Source organism: Mixophyes fleayi, chromosome 7 (assembly GCF_038048845.1).
Source record: "Mixophyes fleayi isolate aMixFle1 chromosome 7, aMixFle1.hap1, whole genome shotgun sequence".
Classification (NCBI taxonomy): Eukaryota; Metazoa; Chordata; class Amphibia; order Anura; family Limnodynastidae; genus Mixophyes; species Mixophyes fleayi.
The window spans coordinates 21533666-21561011 of record NC_134408.1 but is presented as its reverse complement, the minus strand read 5'-3'; the positions used below and the strand labels follow the sequence as shown (position 1 = coordinate 21561011).

Sequence of the window (27346 nt, the reverse complement as noted above, 5' to 3'; positions counted from 1 at the left end):
TTTACTCCCCCTTCTTTATAGCACTGTCCCTTTCCTCCCCTTGCCTCTCCGTTTCTTTACCTCCTGTCAGCTTCTTTCTTTTTCTCTTCTCTTCTTTCTTCTTCTTGTCCGGCGCTCCTCACTGACTGACGGGTGTGACTTGATGACGTCACGCCCGACAGTCAGTGTGAATGGAGGAGAGGGGAGGAGGGACGCGGCGCGTGAGTATTTTTTTTTTTATTGTTCCAGCTCCCCCCCCACCAACGAAGTCATTTTTTATAAGTGGCTTCCTTTTTTGGGGAAATCATGACGTATTAGCTCACTGAAATGCACTGCTAAGTTTGACAAACTAAACCAAACCCCTCTCCAGCCTCTCCTTTATCTCTGACTGGTATTTGTGTTATTATAGCCCGGCTCCATGCACGGCAGCCGCCGGCGCCGCCGCTGAGAGGAGGGAATTTCCCGCGCTCGAGTCACGTGACGTTTGCGGCAAGCCCGGGAAAATCGCGAAACCCGATTCATTCACCTGAGGTGGGGGCGGACAGAGAGGTCTGAGTCTGTCTGGTTCCTTTTCTTTAATTCAATTGGCTGCCGTGTTTCTGACAGAATAATCTCATGAGCCTGAGGGAACAGCACTGCTATTGTAAATAAAACATACGATGACCACCTTCCTTTGTCACAAAGTGAATATATTTATCATAGTGATCTGTGACCTGGAATCCCTAAAGTGCTGTAAACAATGACGTTTTGAAAGTGAAAATCCAACACAGAAACATGACACAATATGATGTAGTTAATTCCAGGCTAAAGGGGGCAGGTGCTTTTGTTCCCATTAATGTGGCCCCTAAGGATGTTCAAATGCAACCTATGGTGTTCTGTGGGACTAGAAGTACCAGCATGCCCAGTCAACCTCTTGTAGCTCCCCAGCTGTTGTGGAGCTAAAAGTCAGCAAGTGTAGTTTAGCAATTGCTGAAAAGCTACAGGTGGTTTACATAATCTAATTATAAACTTGGGGTGCCGATGTATTCATTAATGGGGCTTTGCCCTGTTAATTATCATCTCTCATTGCAACAATGACAGATAATTTATCGGAAGGATTTATTAAAAATAATCACCCCGGGATGGCGCATGATTAAAACGCCAGGGGGTAAATGTATCATCCTCCAATTTTTTCAACTCGCCGGAAATTGGCGACTTTGCATTGAAAATTTAAAGCGGCGATGGCTTGTAAAGGCAAACTTGCCTTTACAAGCCATCGCGGCTTTAAATTTTACCTGCAAAGTCGCCAATTTCCGGCAAGTTGAAAAAATCGGAGAATGATACATTTACCCCCTGTTGTTTCTTTCCTTTCCAGTCACGGTCACAAAGAGCCTTTGCGCATGTGGGACCTAGGGTCATGAAAGCACATTGATATTTTGCAAAAGTAACCAAAGGGGAGAGCAACACAAAAACAGATGTTTTGCAGTTTTGAAATGAACTTTAGCTTGTATGCACCTAAAAATAGGTATCCATGATCACTATAATATACTATACCAGTGGTTCCCAAACTGCACCTAGGCTCCATGGGGTGCCTCGGCGATCTCACAGGGGTGCCTTGGCCAGGGGTAAGCAAGGCGGGGGACTACTTGGTAATTATTTTGGATTTGGGGTGCCTTGAAAAAATTATGGAGATCCTAAGGGGGGAATTCAATTCCCCCCCGAAGTACCACCGCGTTAAAGATATTATCGTTATTACGGAAATATTACAAAAAGCCGGCGTTAGAACTACCGTAATAATGGTAATTACGCGCACTATTACCGTAATAACGGTAATAGTTTTAGCGCGGTGGTACTTCGGGGGGAATTGAATTCCCCCCTAAGGGTGCCTTGAACGGAAGAAGTATGGGATCCACCGTACTATACCATGATCCCAATTAGTAGGTGTATCCAAGCTGTGCTCACCATGCATTGGAACATAAAGCACAAAAAAGGATCATGAGAACACAAAATGTGGCAATGTGTTTACGTTCACCTGAAAGTATCAACACACTTGTGAATGTAGCTTCACCATTGGAAAGTTATGTGGGTTCACAGTGACAGTTGTTCTTAATACATTATACAGAAAGTTCATAAGAAGCACAAAAACAAAATAATTAGTACTGTTTGGTGAGAATATCGTACACGCAGGCTTTTGGAGCTCTCCTAAACAAAAGTTAGTGAGGAGGGGACTGCGAGGGGCAGAGTATTTAAAGACAGATATATTTTTAAATGTAATTTAGTGTATGTTAGGCACCTGGAAAAATAGGTGTCAGGCATTCTGGATTTTTTATACATATATATTTATAAATCTTGGTTTTCTGTAGGAAATGAAAGTATTATTTAATTGTCAATGCTATAGTACATATTTTCGTTTTCTTTATTTTTTTCATTTTGCTTGCTAATACTTTTTGACCTCTCTTGACTGTGCAGATTAGAGGATGGCGTCTTGCACTTTCCGTCAAGATTTTGTCAACATTTCCGACCTACACCCTAATCTCTGTCGCCCAGTGAGTATCAGTAACTTTGTTATCACACTCTGGTCCAGCAATGTCCCATCCGCTTCATCCTGTACCACAAACGACCTCATTGTGACATTGACACTGTGTTTCCCTACAGCGATACCAATGTTTCTGTAACCACAATACTCTAATTGTTACTGTTCTTTATTTACACTGCAGGGGATGAAAACTGATGCTGCTGGTGCTGTCCAGGGATGTGTCATGGTACCCGGCCCTGCACTTATGCACTAGCCAAGTCTTTGTTAGTGCATATGAGAGACCCCTTTGTATCTGCTTGATTGCATGCTGAATAGATAATTGCTAAGATTCAGCAGAGTAAAAATCATAATGCAGCGAGGGACGTCTGGTATTCTCCTCTCCTAACTACTAAATTTGAGCTGTTCTAGCTGTCCCTAGCAATTTGCCTCAACAGTTGTTTGTTACAGCACCATTAAATTCCCCTTTGACTTGTTTAATGTTTTATTCTCTGCCTGGTAAGGTTAAAGGACATGGAAATAGGCTTAGTCCTGCGGTTTGCGTCTGTCTAAGGCAAAAATTGCTTATCATAACCTAGTCAGTCCTGTGTGCTTTTTTGCATCATATAATAGTTATGTTTTTTCTATTTATTTTTAAATGTGCCAAAGATTTCTATGTCACATTTTCTAATGAATAATTTTCTGAGTCGTAATGCTGCTTATATCAGCCGTGAATCCATTTCACGGGTATAAACTATGGTGTGTTCATTTTTTTTTGGGTGCGTTTGAAGTATTTTTCAGAACAATTCATCGGGTAATTCATTATGAGTGTAAATGATTGCTGGTGGTGAACTTTTTGTTTGACTAAAATAATGTAGTATCGACAGCACTGCTGTCTGAAACTACATACAATAAAGTATACCAAATCTTGTATTTAAAATATTGTAGTTTTAATTGTAATATACCATTCAGCCTGTGCAGTGCCCCAGCCGTCTTCCAAGCATATCATGACTTCTATGCTTAAGGACCTACTGGAGACATCAGTAATCATCTATCTTGATGATATCCTCATTTTCTCCAGCATGCTTGAGGAATATCACAACCACATGAGAGGCACTGTTGGCGATGTTCCTAGCCTGGTTTGATTTCGGCATAATATACCACACGCAATCCAGCATAGTCAAGGCCAATGCAGTCTCCCGGTAGTTCTTTCATGAATGATCTATCATGGAGGGCAAAGACCTCTAGGTTTGATTCTGGGAGAGGCCGTCTCTTTGGAGTTACATTATCCAGGTGAAAACAGCAGTACTCACCCAGGTGCTAGAGGCACCTGAAGGTAAGAGGTTCATTCCCTATGGCTGCCAGCTGCAGGTCTTATAATGGGGAAATTACTCACAGTTGGCAGGACATCCCTGCATCGGGAAATCAATTGATTTAATAGTCTGAGATTTCTGGTGGCCGACTGTAAGGATAGATGTTCCATCCTGCAATACCTGTGCAAGCACAAAGTTGCCATGGACCCTGTCCTCTGGGCTTCTGATGCCCCTGCTCATGGCCCCATCTCATCATTGACCTCTCCAGCTACCAAAGTAACAACACTATCCTGGTGGTACAATTCAAGTCAACTACACAGCATTGAAAGAACTCTCCCATATCTTCACCAAAGAGGTCCTATGACTGCATGAAATTCCCTTGGAGATCATCTCTGAAAATAAGGTGTCCAAGTTTGGAGGGCCTTCTGCAATGGCTTGGGAATCTCGCTGAAGCATGAAAGCCTTGAGCAGTTTCTATAGTGCTTGGTCTTGGATGCTCAGCATGTCTGGTCGAATATGTGGGCATAGTTCTCACAGAAAAATCTGGTGCAGGACTCCACCGGTTTTCATCCTGTCTTCTCATGCAACCTCTGGTTTACCGTCTGCAGAAAACATGTACAGGTTCTTCATTTGAGGCTGAAGAAATGGTAGCTAACCAAAAAATGTTTTGGGGAACAGAGGAGACTGGACAGTGTTTCCAGTTGGTGATGAAGTGTGGCACTTGACATGCAACATCACCCTGAAGATGCCAATGTTCAAACTGGGGCCTAAGTACATCATTCCATACACAATCAAAGGGTATATAAGTTCGGTAGTCTTCAGGTTTACACTACCATCTTCATTATGGACCCAGGTTCCACGCATTTCTTCTGAAACCGATGATGAGGGAATTGGTTTCAAGACAAACTCCTGCAGATCTGGAAGTCAATGCTCAATCAGATCAAGATTTTAAATGTGTGTGAAGCAATGGCTCAATTTGTGACAAACAATTTGATCAAACACAATACGATTTTAACACGTGTGCCTCAATTGTACATTTTACAGTTGTATATTGTATATTATACAGAAATGCAATTGGGCATTCGGAAACAAAAGCAAAACATTTTACCTGTGTGGCTGTCATGATCCAGACTAATTATAACTGTACATATCTCTAGTTTTAGTCTTCCTATTTAATCTTTATGTATCAGTAGGATGTTGCTGAATTTTAAATATTACATTCTGCCACATGTAAAATTAAAAATTATGTTGTGACAGAGTAGAACTTGAAATCTGTGCAATATCTTGGCCCTTTAAAAATAAAGCATAATAAGATAGTGCTATATAAATACACTTGCATCAGTTTGCAGTGTTTTAGCTTTTGACAGGGGATTTTATGTTTTAGAATAATTTAGAATGTCATATGAAAACTCTAAATGTACATACAAATTGCCACAGGAAATTCAGACACTTAAGGAAACTTTCTCCAATGAAGTTTCGTTAGTTTGTCCAATTTAATGATTAAGTGAAATGAGAAAAAATGTAAGTATAGTATTACATTCCACAAATGTCAGCTCTTGTGCATAGAGTTTGAAATAGTTTCCATAAAATCTAATAGTTCATTGTACAAATTTACTGGGTGGTGTGGAACAAGCATAGTTGCATAATTGCTATTCAGAAAAAAAAAGTGTACTTTAACTAGTGGAGTATAAGACCATGAAATCTAATTTTCTAACTACATCTGTGTTCTATTTGTATACAGCATACCATTTTTATTTTTCAGAGCATAATAGGCATTGTAATTGGGAAAACAGATGTCAAAGGATTTCCAGACCGAAAAAGTTAAGCCTGCTTTATTATTTCTTGAGAGCTTGGAGTGTTGCATGTTAGTCAGATTTTTTTTCTAGAGGAATTAAAGTGGTGTAAGCGATTAATTTGAATTTATGTGAACAAATTACTTAATTATTTTGAGAAAATCTATTCTTTTTACTTCTGTTTTTTTATTGTTGCTTTTTATACTGTAAGGTATTGTTGTTGATGTATACCTAGCAGAGTGAAAGTCAACAGGGTGGCAGTATGATGGCGGCAGTAAGGAACACACCAGAGCACATTTATGTTATAAAAACATATAATAACTGTAAACATACATATAAGTGTAGGAAACAAGCGCTCCTACATGCAGCTACAAGTGGCCTTAATAAAGTCCTTCCCACCCACTGTGTGTGTCTTGACCTAACACCACCTGGCACATAGTATATAATGATACTGTGCATTTATGTGGGGACAAAAGCACCAACTACTATTAGGTTATTAAATTACTCAAAAGCTAGGGAAAAAGACAAAATCATCATAACTAAACCATTATCTAATTAGTTACCAAGAGATTGATGATATCTCTATTATGGTTTCCTTGTATCCATCAAGTGTAGGAGACCCAACTAACCTGCTTCTCATAGCTTCTGGGGGGTTTCCAAGAAAATGTAATAGAATCGTATGCAACAACTATAACAAAATGATATCGACTCCTTGACAGGTTCGATTATTAATCATTTTGAGATATAGCAAAAGTTAATTGAAATGTCGTCTTTTCAGAAATTACTCAGTCCGTCTTATTCTATTTAGATTTTGGATCAGAAAGATACACATTCAGTTTCACCATAAGAGATTCACCAGCCGCCTTCATAAATGCCTCGTCCTGGGGTAGAGAAGAATACATTAAATCTCTCTCTGAAAGTTTTCGGGTTGGTGACTGTGGTAGGTTAAATTTTTCTGTTTCATATTTGTTCTGAAAATGAGTTCAGTCAATAAAAAGTCAGGAGTGTGAACTAATGTGTCAAAGCTTTAATGGCAAAGTTAGATCTTTGAAACAAAAATTGCAGGTAGTGGACCCTGACTTAAATAGCCTTTTTCTCTTACATCCTATGGGGGACACTTAGGGGCCACGAATAACACAACGTTAGCAGTATTACCGTTATTACAGTAAAACTGTGCATAATTACCCTTAATACGGTAACTTCTACGCTGGATTTTTACTCGCGGCTCCCTGAGCTGCGAGATGAAATCCAGGTAAAAATTACTGTATTACAGGTAATACTGTTAACGCCGCGCTATTCGCGGCAGAATTGAATCGTCCCCTTATAAGGGGTAAAGAGGGTCCAGGTAAAAGTTTGGCACTTTACCTTATCTTCACTAAGTCTGAAACTTCTCCCCCTTCTATATCACCTTCCTGCAGGGAACTCAGTATTTTTCCGAGTGCCCACTGGATTAGAATGCTGTTCATCCGGGCTGCCTCTGCCAGCAAATGAGTTTATTTTATTTATTTCATTCAATCTCTTCACAAATGTGAGCAGCATCCAGACAGCCACATAGCAAGAGGTGGTTGCCAGGAGTAGTGCCTCCTGCTGCCCCCTTGTCACGCTAGCTGTGAGAAACAGACCTACTGGTATTGGGGCAGCTAGCCTAGGAGGCGTGGAGTCTAACTTGCCCCAGGTTTTCACCAGGGTCCCCCGCAAGGAAGTTTGGGCTTTGCGGCTGAGACACGCAGAGCCGGCCTCTTAAGGTAGCCACCAGTGAGATGATTAGAGAGAAGTTGGACAATCCGGGTCAGAACCATGCTAGGGACAGGCAAACGCAGAATCAGGAATGCAGGAGTCAAGCCAGGAGATCCAATATGAGTCAAAGGGGATACCAGGAGAAGAGTCAGACAATCCGGGTCAAAAAGCCAAAAGAGAGTCAGGATGCAGGATACAGAACGAAGTAGCTGGAGCAAAGGTAGACCTTGATACTCTGGCACCAGAATGGCGCCAGAGTCAGATTTAAAGAGATGCAGAGCTTTCTTCATTGGTGGCAGGGAGATCGGCGGTCAGAGTCAGCTGACCGCCGACAGGAAACCGGGGAGATGCGTCCCGTTGCCTAGTAACGAAAGCGCGCATGTGCCGGCACCCGCTGCCATAAGATCAGGACGCATCCTGTTGCTAGACAACGAGACACGACTGTTCGGAAGAAGAGGGCGCCTTTCCCCGGCACTTCCTGAATGTGCAGGGACGGCGCCTGACACCCCTGCTACCTACAAGGGACTACCTCTGGGGGGGTCCCAGTCACTGCCGCCACAGGTACTGACCGTCAGACCCCGTATCTGATGCTGCAGTTCTGGGACTGCGAACGAGGGGCGTGGCTACAGGTAAGTGAACTCTTCTCTCCAGACTGGAAACCCACAATGCCCTGTCACCACAGTTCTATTTACATCAGATACATGTTTACATAAATATGGGCAGGGGTGGAGCACAGCATCGCCAAGCCCCATAACAAAATATGGGGGAGGACCCAGCGATGTCGGTCTTAGTATGCGCTGAGGCCGGCACATGTACACTAAAGCACCTTTAGGTATGATTATCCTTAGGGTATAAACTCTACCCTGAAAGCAATGTTAATTGGTGGTTTCACTGTTTCTTTACATTCTTAATAATAATTCACAATGCACCTATAAAGAGAGCTGAACAGAGGCTAAAGAACATTTTTTTTAATTTGTACATAAAACTATAGAAGACTTCTTCTGACTGTAATATGTTTATAATAATCCCCACAACTAGCAGAAAGATGGGTGTCTGATGTCCAGGTTTTGGGAAATACTAATCCTGCAGGCTATGCTAATGTTCCATTATCCTATAGCAGCACTAGCTAATGACAAAAGTCAGTGGCAGTAGAATTAAGCATTAGTAAAATGCCATGAAGAGCAGTCTCCCTTCCATTCTGAAAGTTCAGCGAGTTGGCTAAATGTAAAAATATTACAATCAGTGGGTTTCTTGTTTAATAACATGTTAATTAATAAAAACCTCTTCAGACCTTATGCATGTACAAAAAAAACTAGGGCAATACACTCCAATTTGGAAAGTAAAGAAAAACTAACAGCATACTTTACCCAAGCAAAGTGCTTTTAAAGACATTTAAAACACACGGCGCACTAGGAAAATAAATAAATATAAATGTATGCATGATCTATGGAAAAAGAAAGGGAGAAAACAAATTACAGAATGTTTATTTTTGAAGTATGACTGAGTTTTCTTCCTTTTTTTTTGTAAACACTTGCCATCTCCCTTAGGGTAATATACATCAAGAAAATGAGCTTACATGTTCATGTATCATCCAGCTATGTCACAAATGTTCAAAGTGTACACGGCAACCTGATTTATATAGCACAATGCAATTTCACTTTGTTTAGACGATAATGAGGACATCTGTTTCACTTGTACACTATGTAGTGTAATTATCTTTATTTACCATTTTAGGAATATGCAAGTGATTCTAAACAATATCTTATTTTCTTTTAGTTATAATAGAAAATCCTCTTGTGCAAACAAAAGACGTAGAGAGAGAAGAAAAATTTAATCCTTCAACACCAAGGTAAAGTATAAACTTCCTGCTCCTCGCTCTCACTGGGGCCATAACGGTTTAACTGCATTTTGTAGAATGGTGGAGATTGAAAACATATGACAAGTGTCTCTTGAATACAAGTACTAAGCAGGGAGCAGGGAGCAATAGCCCATATAATCCATTATTCCTTATCTCTGATTAATGATAGTTTGCAAGCAGAATTTCATCTAATTTGTCTTTTCTGAAATAGACGTTAAAAGCTAATTTAACTCTTTTTGCAGGCATTAAATAATAGAAAAAAATCATTGTATATCATTTGTCTTATATAGCTTTTTTTGAATAAACTTTCTCTAAAATGTCTATTTCTTAGGTAAATTTTACTAAGGACAACTAGCACTCATTGCAGAATCATTATTAGTCTATCAGTGTGTGCACAGTCTCCACCACTTACCTCATGTCTCGCTTTGACATTATTGTAAAGCGGTGTGCATAACATTCAGAGGGGTAATTTACGAGGGAATAAAATAGTTCTGCTATTTGTCTGGCATTCACATACATTGGACTATGTCCCCAGTTTTTAGTCTATCGGAGCACCAACATTTTGCAATGTATGGATAGAGAATAAAATAAGCAGATCTGCAAAAGTAAATAAATTGGATGTATGAACTTCATTTCATTTAATACCAGAAGCTCCCCAGTTTGATAGGATGATATGTTGGATTTGACTTGCAGGAGTTGGCTGCACTAAATAATTTGTGCTGCTAACATTTTATTCTTCTGCTTCTTCTAGCCCTACCCATTTTAACTTTTTCAGCATGGCCCCAGTTTTGAATAATGAATGCAATTGGTGCTCTGATCCAGGACAAATGAACCTAAAAAGCCAAAAATCAACATTAAATAACTCATAACAATAGAGGTATTTCAGGGCTCTCTTTATTTCACATGCTATCATTTATATTATAGTTACTCCTCTAAATTGCTTGATCTGCTCATATATACATATTTCCCTTGTAAATTGTCCCTATACAGAGCAAAAGTTGTGCCTTTAAAAATAAAGGCTGACCAATTATGGCCACCATTGGGTGGTGGTAGCTTTTTGGCCCTTTGAAGGCTTCCTTTGTCTTCAATGTGACCTCTCTTGCATTATCATATTCCCTCCCACAAAACCAAATTTTTGCACTTTTGAGAATAAATTTTGTATTTTTCAGTATCTAAAACACATTTGCTATAGAACGATACCAATCTTCCTATAATTTCAAACCAAAAAATCCTCTTTCCGCATTTTTCAAGTTAATCAGTGTATGGGGCTGAGTTAACTAGCCGTGAGGTGCAGCCGAACATCGCCAATGTCCTTGCCAGTTCATACGATATAGAAATCTCCGCTCATTTCCCCTTGTGTATTGTCTATGGGCTGCAAGGTAAAAAGAGCGGAGATTTCTGTAAAAACGCTGACATGATGTGTCTCCACGGACTGTTCAAGAGACACATCTGCCCCTATATGTTTTGTAAAATAGACATATTGGTGCAAAAACTAATCATGACAACTATTTCTCATGTCCATAAATGAAACCCAATGAAAGCAAAACACATTTAACTATAAGGGTCACCTAAGATAATCAGCTAGAAATCTCTTATTTCAAGACTAACAAATAAAGACATTTGGTATTTGATATTTCTTGATCCATCCACTGGAGCCATGGGTTATATAGCTTCCTTCAGGACAATAACTCAAACCTCTTAGGCTCCTCCATCCTCCTACTCTTTGTATTCCCATCGTTCAACTGCTGGCTTAAAACCCACATCTTCATGCTTGCCTACCCTATTCCCTCTGGTTCACTCAGTTCACCACTTTCCACTTGCATCCCCCTCTCTTTTCCCCTTCCTCTAGAATATAAGTTCTCATGCGAAGAATCCTCTTTTCCATATGTCTCATGGTCATTCACTGTCTGTCTACCCCTTCCATCCATTGTCAGTTCCTTTGCTGAAATTTGTTTCTGCGCTTTTCTGTTTGATCACGCTCACGAACTGAATTCATGCCGGTATCTGTAATTATTTAGGTACCACCCATTCTATATTCGAACCTGATGATGGTATCTTGCATAACCGTCTTCATGTATTTCTTATGATCTTTCCCATGAAAAAGGCAGATTGGGATGTCCCCATGGTACCAGTGTCTCCCAATGGGATAAATGAGAAAACTGGATTTCTCCATCATCCATTCTGGGGCACATTGCTACCATGGGGTTGTATGAGGGCGCATGTAGTTGGCACTTAAATAATTAACAACTAACTTACTGATGACTCCTCCCCTTTGCAACCCCCAGACACTCCAGTCTTGTTTGAGTGCCCAAGGAGTTGGGCTATTTGAGTAAAGTTCTGCAGTATTTGCTGCTAGTTTAGAATTTTATATTCTAGCATTAACATTATTGTTTTTCAGGTTAGGGAGGGATTAGTGTAAATTATACACTTTTTCCTATAGGTTGAATGGGATATAGCTTTGTTTTTTTTAAAAAAATAGAAGAAGACAAGAAACAATCAAACTCTACCTTACGGTCGGTTCCACTCTTGTGTCTTCCAATGGGATCTGCTAAATCAGGGGTCGGGCTCTCCTCTTCATCTGGAGACCCAGCGGATCAGACTCTACAGGGAGACTCGTCTCTCTCTGAAATAATGGCTAGAACATCTGATAACGGCCCAATCTTTTGCCCACGCTCTTGGATCCTGGGGACAACCGAAGCCAGGCTGAAGGGCTGGGGAGCGGTTGTTCTCCATCTTTGTCTTAAAGAATTTTGGATGAGCAGTGAAACTTTTCTGCCCATAAACGTCCTCGAATTAAAGGCCATGCTACTAGCCCTCCAAGAAGCGCAGTCTCTCCTTCAGGGGGAAACCAGTCCACCTCTCATTCGACAATGCCACAGCGGTGGCATTTGTAGATCGACACGGAGAAACAAGAAGCACAGGAGCCATGCAGGTGGCGTAATAAATCTTCTTCTGGGCCGAGAACTTTGTTCCAGCGATTTCAGCAGTGTTTATTCCCAGAGTAGACAACTGGGAAGTGGATTATCATGCAATTCTTCCGGGGGAATGGCAGCTGCACCCTCAGGTGTTTCAAGAGTTGGTCCAGAGGTGGGGCCTACCAGATTTGAATCTAATGGCATCCAGACACAATCACCAGGTTCTGAGATTCTGCGCAAGAACGAGGACCCCCGGGCGATTACAGTAGATGTGATGACCATGGAGTGGACATTCCGATTGGAGTATCTCTTCCCACCTATTCCAATGAGTCCTTGGGTTCTAAGGCTGATAAGACTGGGAGGTCTTCCGGTAATTTTTGTGGCTCCAAATTGGCCCAGATGGGAGTGGTATGCCAACATATTGTTAATGGCACCTGACCCTTCCCCCTCAGACCCAATCTTCTCAGACGAGAACCTTTCCATCATCCGGAATTACCTCGGCTGGCTTTAACGGCGTAACTGTTGAAGCTGGACCCTGGAGAGCCAAAGGGTTCTCTTCCAGGGTAATGGAGACCCCGATGAGAGCTAGAAAAATGGTTTCAGCGAAGATCTATCACAGAATGTGGCGAATCTATATCAAATGGTGTGAAAAAAGGTCTTTTACTCCTGAGTGTTTCAGAATAGCCAGGCTTCTCGCCTTTCTTCGGGATGGGTTAGAGACTGGACTTCGGCTCAGTGCGCTAAAAGTACAGGTCTCGGCTCTAACCATTTTCTTCCAACGCCGTTTGGCCACATTACCAGATGTATGTACCTTTCTTCAAGGAGTGTTGCATGTTCAACCTCCGTATGTCTTGCCTTTGGTTCCCTGGGATATCAGCTTGGTCTTGGAAGTTCTTCAAGGTTCTCCTTTTAAACCATTGGAGTCGGCTGACTTGCGTGTTATGACATGGAAGGTATTGTTCTTATTGGCAATAGCTTCCATACGTAGGGTGTCGGAACTCAATGCCTTATCATGTAATATTCCTTACTTACATGAAGATATGGTAGTTCTATGGACTGTGCCTACCTTTCTTCCAAAAGTGGTTTCTGGGTTCCACATAAATCAAGAAATTGTAGTGCCGGCTTTTTGGGAGGGAAGGTCTTCTTTGGGGCCTTCCTTTTCTGCCTCTCTGGATGTGGTTCGAGTGCTAAGGATCTATGTAGATAGGACTTCGACTTTTAGTAAAACCGATTCTATATTAGTTTGTTATGATTTCCATAAAAGAGGTTAGCCGGGCTACCAAGCAAACCATTGCATTTTGGATTAGACCTACAATTAAACATACTTACATGAGTAGGGACCGTCCTGTGACTGGAGTTCTCACGGCACATTCTATCCATGCGGTTGGAGCTAAAGCAGGTCAGCTTTGTCGGGTGGCAACCTGATCCTCTATACACACTTTTCCCTGTTTTTACCAGTTCAACATTTTTGCAAGCAGGTCAGCCAGAGAAGGTCCCCATGGTAGCCGTGTCCTTCAGAATGGATGATGGAGAAAAGAGAATTTTTGTACTTACTGCGTTCCCTCCCTTTTGTTGTTTTGCTCGTCTGCTATTTTTTAATGTTTATGTTCCCTTTCCTTGGGGCTTTAGTATTGACTGAGGTCTCTGGCGGTTGCAGAGAGGAGGAGTCAGCAGCAAGTTAGTATTTAACTGTTTAAGTGGGAACTCCGTGTGCTCTCTTACAACCTATGGTAGTGTCCCTAGATGAACTCGGAGAAAGATATTTAATGTAAGTACAAAAATCCTCTTATTTATATTTATATTAAATCCTTTTTTCTGAATTCATTTGGGGACACTGGGCTTCCATCCTTTTTACGTTCCTGTTCTCTTTTTAAAAGTTTACCAAAGTTTAAGTTTTTTCAGGGGTATTGTTGCTTCTCTGTCTTGTTTGTTTTCTTTATTCCTGTCCTGTGGGGCTTTGTTAGAAAGAGCTGAGTTCCCTGCAGGACGGGGTAATGGAGACACAGAGAAGAGAGAAGCTTAAGAGGTTTGATTTTATTTAAAGTACTCTGTATCCTATGGTACCAGTGCCCCTCAATGGATTCAGAGAAAAGGATTTAACGTTTGCATGGAAATCCCATTTTTGTTATACAAACTGATAAATTGTTTCTGTATTTTTTTTTTAGCTACTACAAGTTACTTATCAGTGAAGTCCATTCTTTAGTTAAGATTTCCTCCAAATATGATGGCACCCTACTGTCTTTGTTACATATTCCTACTAAAGATACGCATGATTACTACTCACTGGGGGACATAGTTGCAAATGGACAAAGCTTGAATGGGAAAATCATTAATGTTCTTGCAGCAGTAAGATGGGTATGTTTTGCTAAGTAATAAATCATATACAGTAAATAATATAAAATGTATACATGTGTAGACAAAGTGCAACATGACTTCCAGTTTAAAGAGGACACCCCCCTCTTTCCAGGTAGTACACTCCCATGTGGCAGTCCGTGACATCAAGACTACATGAGTATTAGAGTGGCAGGGAAATAATCCAAATGGAGGTTAATTGTACAGGTGGCAATACTTCAAAGTGCCTCCAAATATTTTTGGATAAAGGGGGCCCCCAATGACTGTTATGGCCTCAGAATTGCAAAAAAAATAATTTTTAGGCCACTAATAAATGAATAAAAAATTATAGAAATTGTGTACTTACCTCTTTCAGCCGTGATCCGGTCCACAATGGTGCTTGGGAGTTCAGCTCTTCTCTGGCTGTCATTTAGAACGGTCGGACAGCGTGCCAGGACTCGGGGCTGCGTGCCCCTTCTCTAGATAATATTAATAATTGGATGTAAAACCAGTTGGAAGTATTGATGTTGATTCATATACAGGTGTTTATGACAACAAACTCTTCCTGCATCAGTTTGACACCGTCTCACATTCTGTACTGTTGGGGATCCTGCTTCTTTCCCTATTTTCCAGTCTGTGACTTCCTACTTATCTCCATTCCCCTCCTCACATGATGGCACTGCCCAGTCACATACAACCCTGACCTGTGAACATTCCAATGATCTGATTGACTATATCATTCTAACCCAGAGATTACACAAGTGTGGCTGACCAACTGGACACACATAATTGTTTGTAGCCTGGAATAAATCCAATCTCAGGGGCCTAATGCAGTGTAGTCAGAGCCGGATTTAGACCTCATGTGGCCCTAGGCAAGATACTGGTTTGGGGCCCCCTCCCTGAAAAAGGCCATAGCACTATAGTCTTTTAGCATAACATATACACCTATGCAGGGGCTGGCTGGCAGACTTTAGCCAGGGGGGGCAAGCACATAGCACTGGCCCATGAGTAGCGGCCCATTTTTAAAGGGTGGTCTCACTGCCGGCCCTGGGAGAGCCCTCTGGGGACTGCTGGGCTCTAGGCAATTGCCTTGGTTGCCTAGTGGTAAATCCGGCCCTGAGTGTAGTCATTCAATGATCTCACTTACTGCCAAGCAGAGTTTCCATCTGTCTAAGTTAAATCTTTAACATGCAGGATGAGGCCACACATGCTTCAGTGTTGTTCCAATTTGGTTGAAAAAAACCCAAAAATTTAGCCAACGGTATCTTACTGTGTGGCTAACTGGGAATTTTGCTTCTAATAACAAGCAAACACAAGAATTTGATTAATGTTTTTATTATTAAAAAATAGAGGTTCTTACTAAAAAGTTGTGCACAGAAGAACTTTAAAGGGCTTTTTCTCTTTCGATCAATGCCAGTACAGCAGTGGAATATTATTAGCGTTATTAAATAGCCACACCCCCATCTAAGCATTGCACTGTAGCACAGCTAAATTGCACAGAGCTGTGGTACAGAATGCCTTTTAACATTTCTTCTGGAGCCTGGTTATTAATAAAATATTGTAGCACTTAGGTGAATCACCATTTAGCTGTAATTAAAATTTAAATGTGTTTTCCTGACATTTCAATAATTGTACTGTTTGTAACCACAAATGTAAGAATATACCTTTTCAGGAAAGTTTATAACATCCACTAAGTGTTGAACTGGCTGCATACAGGCAGGTTTTTGGTAGCTTTTAACCGAATTGGTCAGAGATTGCAACATGCTGAAATGAATTTGAATGATTAAATTTGGAAAATCAGTTGTGTAGAAGACCCCCATAAGAGCTTGCATGAACTTACTGACTAATCTGGGAGTGCTTCTTCCAATCATTTGGCTTGGTGCCTGATCAATTGTGTCTGTACACTTTGGCCCTTCATGTGTGTCCAAATCAGTGGTGCTCCACCCTTTTTTTTAGCTGAGCCCTAAGTGTCAGAGTCATTGTGCCATTGGTCTAGGACAGTGATGGGCAAACTATGGCCCGCGGGCCAGACCCGGCCCACTTTGAGGTTCTATCCGGCCCACCAATATTTTAAAAAATTTCATTAAAATATGCATAAAATTATTAAAATATAATTATTTGTTTTTATATTTAAATAAAAAAAAATAGATACGAGGAAGTTATAGAAATGCAGTCACAGCTTCATTCATCACATTAGTTTTATAAAAATTTGTATTATATATTTCGATATTTGAGTTTTTTTAATAAATTATATTGGCCCGCCTAAAGTTTTTCTTTTTTTATTTGGCCCGCTCCTGAAAAAGTTTGCCCATCACTGGTCTAGGAACTCAAAGGAGGTGGTCCCAATAGAATGTACTGCATAAATCAGTTTCAAACATCCATAATATGTGGGCATCATAGATCGCTGCTTCGGTAGATAACTCTGTCCTATATCACCTGTGCCATCTTTATTCATTGTCTTCAACACTAAATACTATTCCTACATCCTTGTGTATTTTACAGCCAACAAGAATATCTGCTCATCTATGCACTGTATTTCTGCTCCAGGAACTAGATGAGTAGATGAATGTCTCTCTCTCTCTCTATCTCTCCCACCCCCCCCCCCATCCCCTTTGGAAGGGCCCCATGTAGCAATTTCCTCCAGATAGAAGAAACAGGATTTTGTACTTAATGTTAAATCCATTTCTGATTCCATCTGGGGGACACTGAGTTTCCACCATTTACATTCATTGCTTAAGTTTCTGTAACTACTTTGTAAACTGTAGCCATCTGAGGAGGGCTTATGGAGACTTTGTAATTGGTAACTCCTAAGAGTCCACCTCCTGTGAACCAGCTCTATACCCCGTGGTAGCAATGTCCCCCAGATGGAATCAGAGAAATGGATTTCTCCATTTCTTAAATCTCTAGTGTGCAACAAGCTTTCCCCTTCTGCTTGATTGCGTATTCCTTTATTGTTATTAAAGTATATTTCATTTGTCTGCTAGATGGCACAGTGCTGTGAGATGTGTTGGTATCTAAATAAAAGATTGATAATAAGTTTAAAAAGTTGTATTCTGGTTTTAATTAGGTTGGAGAAATAAAGTCTTTTACCACTTCTGACAAAAGAATAGGCCAACGATGTGAGGTCAAGTTATTTGATGATGCAGTGGATTCGTTTGCACTGATGTGGTAAGTACAAGTTATTACAATTTATACATTTTCCAGAACCTGGGATGTTCCTGACAATGCTATAGTTTTAGTTTGGGTCTTCTTTTAATAAATTCTTATACCTGCAAAGCCTGGGTCATTTATAATTACCAGTCCCGGGGAAAAGCATCAGCAAAGAAGCTTAAATCATGTTGCAGGTTTGGTGCAGTATTATTATTGTTAGATTGATTTATATTGCACCAATCATATTATGCATTGCTGTACAGAGATTATGTAATTATTTACATCAGCCCCTGCCCCATTTAAACTTACAGTCTAAATACCATACCACACACACTATGGCCTATTTTGGCAGAAGCCAATTAACCTAACAGTACATTTTTGGACTGTGGTAACCCAAGTAAACTTTACACAGATAGGGCCAAGATCAGAATCAAACCCTGACCCCAGTGGTGTGAGGCAGCAATGATAATCACTGTGCCCAAATGCTGCTCCAGTATGTTTATGTCTGAAAATGTTAACTTACTTTACTACTTTTGTCATATTCTGGTGATGAAAAAGTGTGAAACCGAAAAATGCTTAGACATTGTTTTTTTGTGGCATGGTTGTAGCTGAAAATAAACAAGTTAATCAGGGGATTTTACAGGAGCATAAAATGTATTACATTTTAGAAATGTAGTGAAGGATCATGGGTCAATTTTCTGGCCGTACAATATTCTGTCTGCACATGTTTTGGCAAAACTGGTTTTTATTGTTTTTTGTTGTTTGTTTGTTATTGTTTTTTTTTATTGTCCCCCAGTGATAGGGCAGGAACAAGTTTGTGTCACTGTGACCTCACTACCACTGCTGTCACAAATGTACAGCTCCTCAAATTATGATACTTTTACATATGGACATAATGGGCCTGATTCATTAAGGAAAGTAAAGCAAAAAAATTAGTAAATTTGCAACTTGGCAAAACCATGTTACAATGCAAGGGGTGCAAATTAGTTTATTATTTTGCACATAAGGAAAATACTGTGTAGGATACAAATACTTGATAGCTTTATTTTTAAACTGACATTTAAAGTTGATCTAGGTCAGGACATGCAATTATAAATCTATCCTCACATTTTAGATTTACCTCCCCCTTCAATACAACATGGTTTTGCCAAGCTGCAAAGTTACTCATCTTTTTAGCTTTACTTTCCTCAATGCATCAGGCCCAATGTCTCTGTGTCATGTTTAAGGAATATAGTAATTTTTCTATTTACCAAATATAGAAACAAGCGGGAAAAATACATGATTTACATGACTGTTTAGAGGACAGATACAGTTAGAAATGCTTTTGGAGACATAAAATAAAGAAAAAAAGGAAAATGTAGAAACAAATCTAAGAAGTTATAAATACATACAAATAGTAAAAGTAAATTCCTAACACCTTTGTTGAAGTGCTTCTCAAACTGAATGTTTTGAGACTAATAAAAAAACATTATTATATCTAGCATAACTAATTTACATTTATTATGTTGACTATAAACTAAAAACAATATTTAAAAATGAATTGTACTTTTTGTGTTTGGTAAAGTTACAGGAAATACAGGTGGATTTAAACAATGGTTATCATGGCAACCTGTACATATGCCTACAGCACATGTATGTATAACCATGCTTAAGATACTCAGGTGCTCATGTTGAGTTGAATGCAATTGATGTTTTATAATATGTTTTTTCACTAGTGCACAAGCACTAATCCCAAAACTAGTGGTTTGTCTGCATGCTCAGATTAAAAAAAAGCGCGTTATTCGCCAAACATGAGCCCCTCATTGGCCACTTTATTAGATACACCTGTACATGTGGTCGTTAATGCAAATATCTAAACAGCCTATCATGTAGCAGCAGCTCAGTTTATAAAAGCATGTAGACACGGTCAAGAGGTTCATTTGCTGTTCAGACCAAACACCAAAATGGGGGAGAACTGTGATCTAAGTGACTTTGACTGTGGAATGCTTGTTGGTGGCAGCCGGGGTGGTTTGAGTATCTCAGATTCTACTGATCTTCTGGGATTTTCATGCACAACAATCTATAGAGTTTACACAAAAGAAAAACATCCAAATGAGTAGCAGATCTGTCTGAGAAAACGCCTTTTTAATGAGAGAGGTCAGAGGATAACAAGCCATGATCCAAAGCACACTCAAGCTGGTTCCACAAACATGACAATGAGTTCAGTGTACTCCAATGTCCTTCGCAATTAGCATATCTCAATCCAATATAGCACCTGTGAGATGTGGTGCAACAAGTGATTTGTAGCATGACTGTGCAGCCGACATATCTGTGTGGTGCTATTTTGTCAACATGTACCAAAATCTCTTAAAGAATGCTTCCAACACCTTATTGAATACATGACAGAAAGAATTCAGGCTGCTCTGGGGGCAAAGGAGAGTACTACCCAGTACTGGAAAGGTGTACCTAATAAAGTGGCCACTGATTGTATATTGCTATACTAAAATGCAGATATAGATTTTATATAGATAATGAACAGATTAAATATAACTTTTCTTTTCTTTGTTGGAATTTAGCTGGAGTAATGAGTGCATCCAGTTGGCACAGACCTGGATACCACGAGAAACTGGTTATTTATTTATTTTCATTTTTTATATATTTTCATCCTCCAATCCTAATTTGCATAGCCTGAAAATATGTTAATCTATCAGTTCAAGATATTTAAATTGTTTTTTTGGCCATAGTTTAAGATTTACAGATTATTATAGCATGTACAATTCTTTATATATTCTTTTTTTCCTGTTATTTACATATTTTGTGTGACTTCTTACTCTTGTCTGGTATTCCTCTTTAAGGGTCTCTTACCCACTTGCGTTTAAAAAATGTTGTGTCTGAATTGCGTTTTTAAAGCAAATGCATAGCATTCAGTTACATTCTGAGAGCGGAAGAGCAGTCTCGCCACAGCAGTTAGGATGGATTGGTGCAGGAATAGAAGGGTGAGGGGAAGTCCAGATAGGAGGAGGTTTCAGTAGTCAAGGTGGGAGATAATTAGAAAATAGATAAGGGTTTTGGTAAGGTTTTTTTTTCTATCCAAAGCAGAAAATGCAGCAATAATGTCCACAGTTTATATCCACGTACAGTAGTATAAAATAAACATTGTTGTGTCATATAAAATATAAAATACTTGTTGCTATTTCTCATTCACTTATACTGAGTGATGAGGTTTAAATTTTGTTTAAGTGAAAAAACCAACAATCATATGTAATATGGATAATTGTTATAAAGTGTGTTGGAACTTCCTTTTGTCTGTCCCACGGGTTCATGCAATGTTGTAGTGCAAGTGTGCTTATACAGTAAAACCAGTAAAACCATACAGTATGATATCGAATTCCCAAATCAGCCAATAGTATGTTAATCCCGCAAACGTGTGTCTTATGGTTCTGAAGCTGAAGTGTCCATATATTATTATTATTACCATTTATTTATATAGCGCCACTAATTCCGCAGCACTGTACAGAGAACTCACTCACATCAGTCCCTGCCCCATTGGGGCTTACAGTCTAAATTCCCTGACACACAGACTGAGAGAGACTAAGGGCAATTTAATATCAGCCAATTAACCTACCGGTATGTTTTTGGCGTGTGGGAGGAAACTGGAGCACCCGGAGGAAAGCCACGCAAATACGGGGAGAACATACAAACTCCTCACAGATAAGGCCATGGTTGGGAATTGAACTCATGACCCCAGTGCTGTGAGGCAGAAGTGCTAATCACTTAGCCACCAATTTCTATAGGCGGCAGGTAGAGGATTTAGTGTGGGCTGTGTAACAAGGACTAAACATTCAAGACAGCAAGGAGACAGACAATTCAGTTTAAAAGAAAGGAATATTTAGTCTCCTTCCCTTGTTCCCCTCAGTTGGAAGACTTATTAAGTGAAGCGTGGACTAAACCTGAATGTAAGTTCTAGGTCTCACGGAGGTTGCAGACTCTTTATCTTCTCTCCTGCGAGGATACAGTTAAATGGGAGTCCCAAACAAAGGTGGATGCTCTCATAGCATGTCCAAGACGACCATTATTCTGATACTAAAAGTGATGGTCTTTAGGGAAAACACAGATATAAAATTCTAAGCCATCCTTAGGTTTGCATATGTTGTGGCTGGGCCCTCTCAGAGCAATCATAGCCCTGGCTTGGTTTAACAAGACAAAGGAGAGGTGGTCAGAGCAGTTTTGGAGGGCTTGCAGTCATGTAAACCCAGGTCAGAATTGCTGACCTATGTTGAGCACATCTGTGAGAGATGGGGACACGGTTCTTGATGCTGGTCTCATTGGGGCTAAGATTTCAGCCTCATTGCTGTACGCTCTTCCTTAAGGCTTAGGAAGTGGACACGAAATCTAAGAGGACCTAGAGTCCCTGCTTTTCTCAGGTAATGTCTTATTTGGTACTGATATGGCTAAAATTATTAGCCAGGTCCCTAGGGGAAAGAGCTCCTTTCTACCTGTTAATGCTCCAAGGCCTAAGGGTCAAGGCAAGGGGTTCAGTGTTCAAAGGACATCAGGCTTGGTCAGCTAAGCGATGAGCTTCCAAACACCCAAAAAAATGGGCAATCTGCCAATCAACCCAGGAGCACCTGTGGTGAAACCCATTTCTTTCTCTTCTGGGATCTGTGGTTCAGATCCACTTCAGATGACCGGGTGAGGAGAAGATTCGTAGATATCTTATATGTCCTAAAGTGCCCTCTCAAACACCACTGGTTTTTCAACACTGGTCTTCATGGAATTAAAACAAGACGACTATATCTGTGAGAAGCCATTCAGTCATTAGTCTCCTCAGGGATAGTTAAGAGCAGAAAGGTTTTGGATTCTATTCTGATCTCTTCTTGGTCCAAAAACCAGACAGATCTTTTCAGCCCATTTTGAACTTAAAATCCCTAAACAACCAACTTTGGGTGGACAGGTTCAAGTTGGAGTCTTTTGCAGTTGGTCTTCATGGAATTAAAACAAGACGACTATATCTGTGGGAATCCATTCAGTCATTAGTCTCCTCAGGGATAGTTAAGAGCAGAAAGGTTTTGGATTCTTTTCTAATCTCTTCTTGGTCCAAAAACCAGAAAGATCTTTTCAGCCCATTTTGAACTTAAAATCCCTAAACAACCAACTTTGGGTGGACAGGTTCAAGTTGGAGTCTTTTGCAGTTGGTCATAGATAGTATGGAGCAGAATTAGTTCATGGTCTTCATGTTGTGATCTGGGAAGGTCACCAATGCCTTCCCAGATTCATAGTTCAGGCTCACCATTTTCAATTTTGGCCTGGCTGTAGCGCTCAGGGTATTCACAAAGATCATAGCAATTATGACTCATCCAAAAGTGTTTCAACTGATTTTGGTGAAAACGGGTCAACCAGATGTTGACATAATGGCATCTTGGTTGAACCACAAGGTGGACCAATTCTACTTAAGAACAAGGGACCTGCAGGCATTTTCAGTAGGTGCTATGTCGGTCCCTTGAAATTTTCATGTGATTTATCTGTTCGCTTGGGTAGCTATTCTCCCGCACGTTCCAAAGAAGGTAAAAAGAGTAAGAATTCAGGTGATTCTGGTGACTCCTGACTAGCCAAGTAGGCTGTAGTAAATAGACATTTTCTTGATGTTAACAGGCCCATCATTCCTCTAAGGTAGTATCTGTTAAGTCAGGGACGGTTTCATTATCAGGGTTTAGTGTGGCTGGCTTTAAGAACGTGGCTGTTGGGGCCATGATTCTTAAGGCAAAAGGTTTCTCTGATAGTGTGGTTGGGACCATGCTCAAGACTAGAAAGCCAGTTCTGGCCAAGAAAAGTCATAGGATGTAGCAAATCTATATCTCCTGGCGCAAGAAGAAAAAGCTTCATACTTCTTTTTTTCCGTTGGCCTGTTTTCTTCTGTTTTTGCAGAAGGGTCTGGACAGTAGTTTGAGTTCTTTAAAGGTTCAGATGTCAGCTCTCTCTGTCTCCTTTCACATGGAAGCACAGGTGTTTTTGCAGGGGGTAATACATGTGACACATGTAATACATGTAATAAATTAGCCCTCTAATCGCCCTTGGGATTTGAACATAGTTTTTTTTTTTAATTAGGTAAAATTTTATTGCATTTTACTTTTTTTTTTAACATTCTAAACAACAAAAAAGCCCATAACATTGGACTTAATCCCCAATTATAACCCACACAGTGTTACAGGTATTATCAAGTAACCATACACAATAGTATCACAAAAGAAAAAACATTGACATTCAGATATACAAGCCAAGGTATGCACACCTTCCACCATTTCAAGATGCAATGAAATAATATTACAGTTTTGATAATACAGAATATAATCGTTGACCTTAATGACTCAACAATAGGCGGCTGGATGTCTGCCCTGAGCATTTATTAATTTGAACATAGTTTTAACGGATTTCCATCATCCGACATTCCACATTTGGATTCAGAGGTGATGAAGTTTCTTACTCGGAATGCAGCTATTCTTTTGGCTATGTCTACTGCGCAAAGAGCATCTGAGCTAGTGGCTGCTCTGACTTGCAGGTCTTCATATCTAATTTTTCATGTATTGTTGAGCACTGCTTTCAGCCTAAGTGGAATCCAGGTTCCACTTAATTCAGGATATTGTGATCCCAACTTTATTCTAGTTTTGGTCTTTGGAAGAGGAGGGATGCCTTCATTTGTTGGATGTTTTCAGGGCTCTAAAATGTTATTAGGACTCTTGCAGAACGGATGATGTTTTGGTTCTCTAAGATGCCCACAAGAAAGGTTGGCCTGCTTCAAAGCATATATTTGCTAGATGGATTACTTAAGTTAATCGTCAGGCTTACATTGGGGCAGGGAAACCTGTTCTTGAATATGTGAGAGCACATCCTACCAGATCGCTTAGTACCTCCCGGGTGGCATGATACTGGGCCTCAGCTGAGCAGCTGTGTTGGCAAGCCAACTGGTCCTTGGTCCACTCATTTACAAAGTTTTACGGTTTCAATGTTTTTGCTTCCAAATATGCTAGTTTTGTCCGGAAGGTATTCGCACCACAATTTCTGAGCGTACCCACCCATTGGGGCAGTTTTATGACATCCCCAAGCTTCGAGTATCTCCCAAGAGGTTAAATCCTTTTCTCTGAATACATTGCCCACCCATGATTTTTCTATCTAGTTCTCCTTTTTTTAAGTTAGAAAGTTATTGTTGGAGAACATTGATGTTCTTTTCTGTTTTGTCCTGTATGGCTTGGTTAGAAAAAGAAGACTAGAGGATATAGAGGGGGAGGAATTTCAGACTTTGTGTAGAAATTTTTAAAGTGCCCAAATCATCTTTGTAAAGGCACATTGTTTGCAGTGTTTTCCCCAGCACCTGTTTTCCTGGTGCTCCAACCGACTGTTTTTACTTGCCACCCGCCTCTTGGAACCCAATAGAGCCCTGTTAAAATAGAATAAATCATTGTTTCTCCTGTTATAACAGGCACTATGTGAGTACCACAGCCAGCAGTGTGTATTAGACCACTGACCACCAGTCTAACCAGTCATGGCAGGTGTGGCAATAACCTCTAAAATTTTTCATTATTATTGCAACTGCCCCCACCCGGCTGATTCTGCATGCCACCCGGCTGGCAACATTTTCTGGGGAGGACACTATGTTTGGGTCATGTGCTGTTTATCCTGGTGTGACCAAAGTGTAGAACTCATAATTCAGATACTTAATGTACTTTCCACAACTGAGCTTATTCCAGTTTTTGTTATGTTACTGACTAAGTGATTGCTGTAACATGGGCGGGGCTTAATGCCATGTAAATAGTCCTTGCACTTGGTGTCAACAGTGTAAGCAGGTGGCTCAGTACCATGAATAGCTAGTACAATTGTACTTCATGTTCCGGAACCTCTAACAAATGTTTCGCCCTACCCATAAGTTTAAATGCTGTCTTTTACTACTGTAAAGTAATGTTGCTGATTAAATCATTATGAAAATTTGTTTTCTTACATATAGTCTTATTCGCATCAGAAATACGTATAAATTATGACTCCTTTCGAAATTCAATGGTTGCAACTGTTGTGTCGAAAACTATTTTCACAATCAATCCAGGTAAGCATGATAGCATAAGATATGGTGGTATTCTAGTTATATATATATATAGGTGAAAATGGCGCTATTTTACAGTCTCAAGTTCAATCAATGTCAATACGATGGGTTATCCAAGGGTTATCCAAATAGCAGCAGTGCAGATGATTTAGATGGAAGTACACACAATCTTATGTTCAAGCGGCAGCCCAGTTTCAGATAACCAGATGGTCAATCCGGACGAACAGTAAATCTAGGACAGAGAAAGAGCAAGGCGCCTCATGGTGTAATATTAAGTAAACAAGGTGATTCCGTATAGTTATATACGTACCAGATAAAGGCTTGATCAGAGCTCATAACACATGGACATCACGTTGATGCACGGAATCTTCCTTCTGGATCTCACAGCATATATGAAATATATGGAAATCATCTCAATCTCACTCGGAACTGAAATTCTGTGCCACAATTCTGGCAGGAGTTGTGACACAGAATTTCAGTTCCGAGTGAGATTGAGAAGCTGACAAGCTTGAAAGCGTGTCAAAGTGTGTCATCTTCTCCAACGTTTCCATCCCTGTTATTAACGCGGCCTGCGCACTATTACCATTAGTACGGTAAAAGTGCGCAGTAATACCGTTAGTACAGTAATTTTAACGCAGATTTTTGCTTGCGCCGCTCGGGGCCGCGAGTAAAAATCTGGGTTAAAATTACAGTATTAAAGGTAATACTACTAACTGCGTAAATCCTAGATTAAAGTGGCCGAATTGAATCTGCCCCTATGTATGGTGGAGTTAATCACGGTGAATGGAAAGGATAAAGGATGATGGACTAAATGTAAACATGGTACGTGTCTCTAAAAATATATGCTCTCTGTGAAAACTTAAAGATTGAGAAGCTGGGGGACAGTATAAAGGAGAAAAAGAGAGACTTCCAGAGATTGCTCTAGAGAAATCCTGTAGATTTGCATGTAAGGAATGCAAACATTAAAATGCAATAAAATCATTCACTCCACCAAAAAATTACTCGTGCAATAAAGACTGTCCTGATGTCCCCTGACCCTTGTGATTAATTTAAGGCTGAACAGAGCGGTATTTTAGGAGAAAAACTTAAAAGTTGAAATGAATAAAGTTTGCGCACCTAGCGCCTGATTCACAAAGGCACGGATACTGTATTATAGTTAGAACTCATGTAAGAATATATGGACATTTTTGATATCTTTATTTAAAGCATCAAGTATTCCGTGCAGGTTTAAAAAATCTTTATTTCTTTTTTGAACAAGACACACCAGAAGCACACGCCTTATTAAGTTATGCAAGAGACTGTACTGAAAGTGGAGGATTTGTGGAAGAAAATGATGAAATTTCTGCTGACTTAGTAAAACGTAAGTAGAATACGTAGTGCTGTCCAATACAAGAGCTATACAAATGCTGTGGTTTTTTTATAGTCAGCTGTGATATACATCAATGTATAATACCACTCTCAGTTTCCAAGACAAACCGCTACTAGACTATTACTGTTTTGAATTTAAATATAAGTTGATCTAATTTGAAAAGGCATTTCCTAAGTATATGTTAAAGTACTCATACTGTAGCAGATCTCATAATATAGTTTTATTAAATTAGTACAAGCAACTGCCTCCTCTATTTTGTTAGTAATTTCCGACTACTTATAGTATCCTTTACTGTACTCAAAGAGGTTTACCTATCTCCTGGATAAAATTAGTTGACTGCTG

The 27346-nt window shown here is 40.0% G+C and overlaps 1 protein-coding gene across 3 annotated transcripts in view; it reads left to right on the top strand.

Moving 5' to 3' along the window:
- The first annotated feature begins 219 nt into the window (after positions 1 to 219).
- MEIOB (meiosis specific with OB-fold) overlaps positions 220 to 27346 on the top strand; it is a 32973-nt gene continuing 5846 nt past the window's right edge. The window contains exons 1-10 of one of the 3 annotated variants that reach the window (XM_075179292.1): positions 220 to 528; positions 2428 to 2504; positions 5546 to 5603; positions 6385 to 6516; positions 9090 to 9162; positions 14252 to 14441; positions 17485 to 17585; positions 20123 to 20175; positions 25543 to 25638; positions 26894 to 26995. In XM_075179292.1, the coding sequence (XP_075035393.1) occupies positions 2436 to 2504; positions 5546 to 5603; positions 6385 to 6516; positions 9090 to 9162; positions 14252 to 14441; positions 17485 to 17585; positions 20123 to 20175; positions 25543 to 25638; positions 26894 to 26995 (874 nt within the window). In that variant the 5' untranslated portion in view covers positions 220 to 528; positions 2428 to 2435. Of the gene's footprint in view, positions 663 to 2427; positions 2505 to 5545; positions 5604 to 6384; positions 6517 to 9089; positions 9163 to 14251; positions 14442 to 17484; positions 17586 to 20122; positions 20176 to 25542; positions 25639 to 26893; positions 26996 to 27346 lie in introns of all 3 variants that reach the window. The other 2 variants (XM_075179289.1, XM_075179290.1) reach the window with 2 other exon arrangements.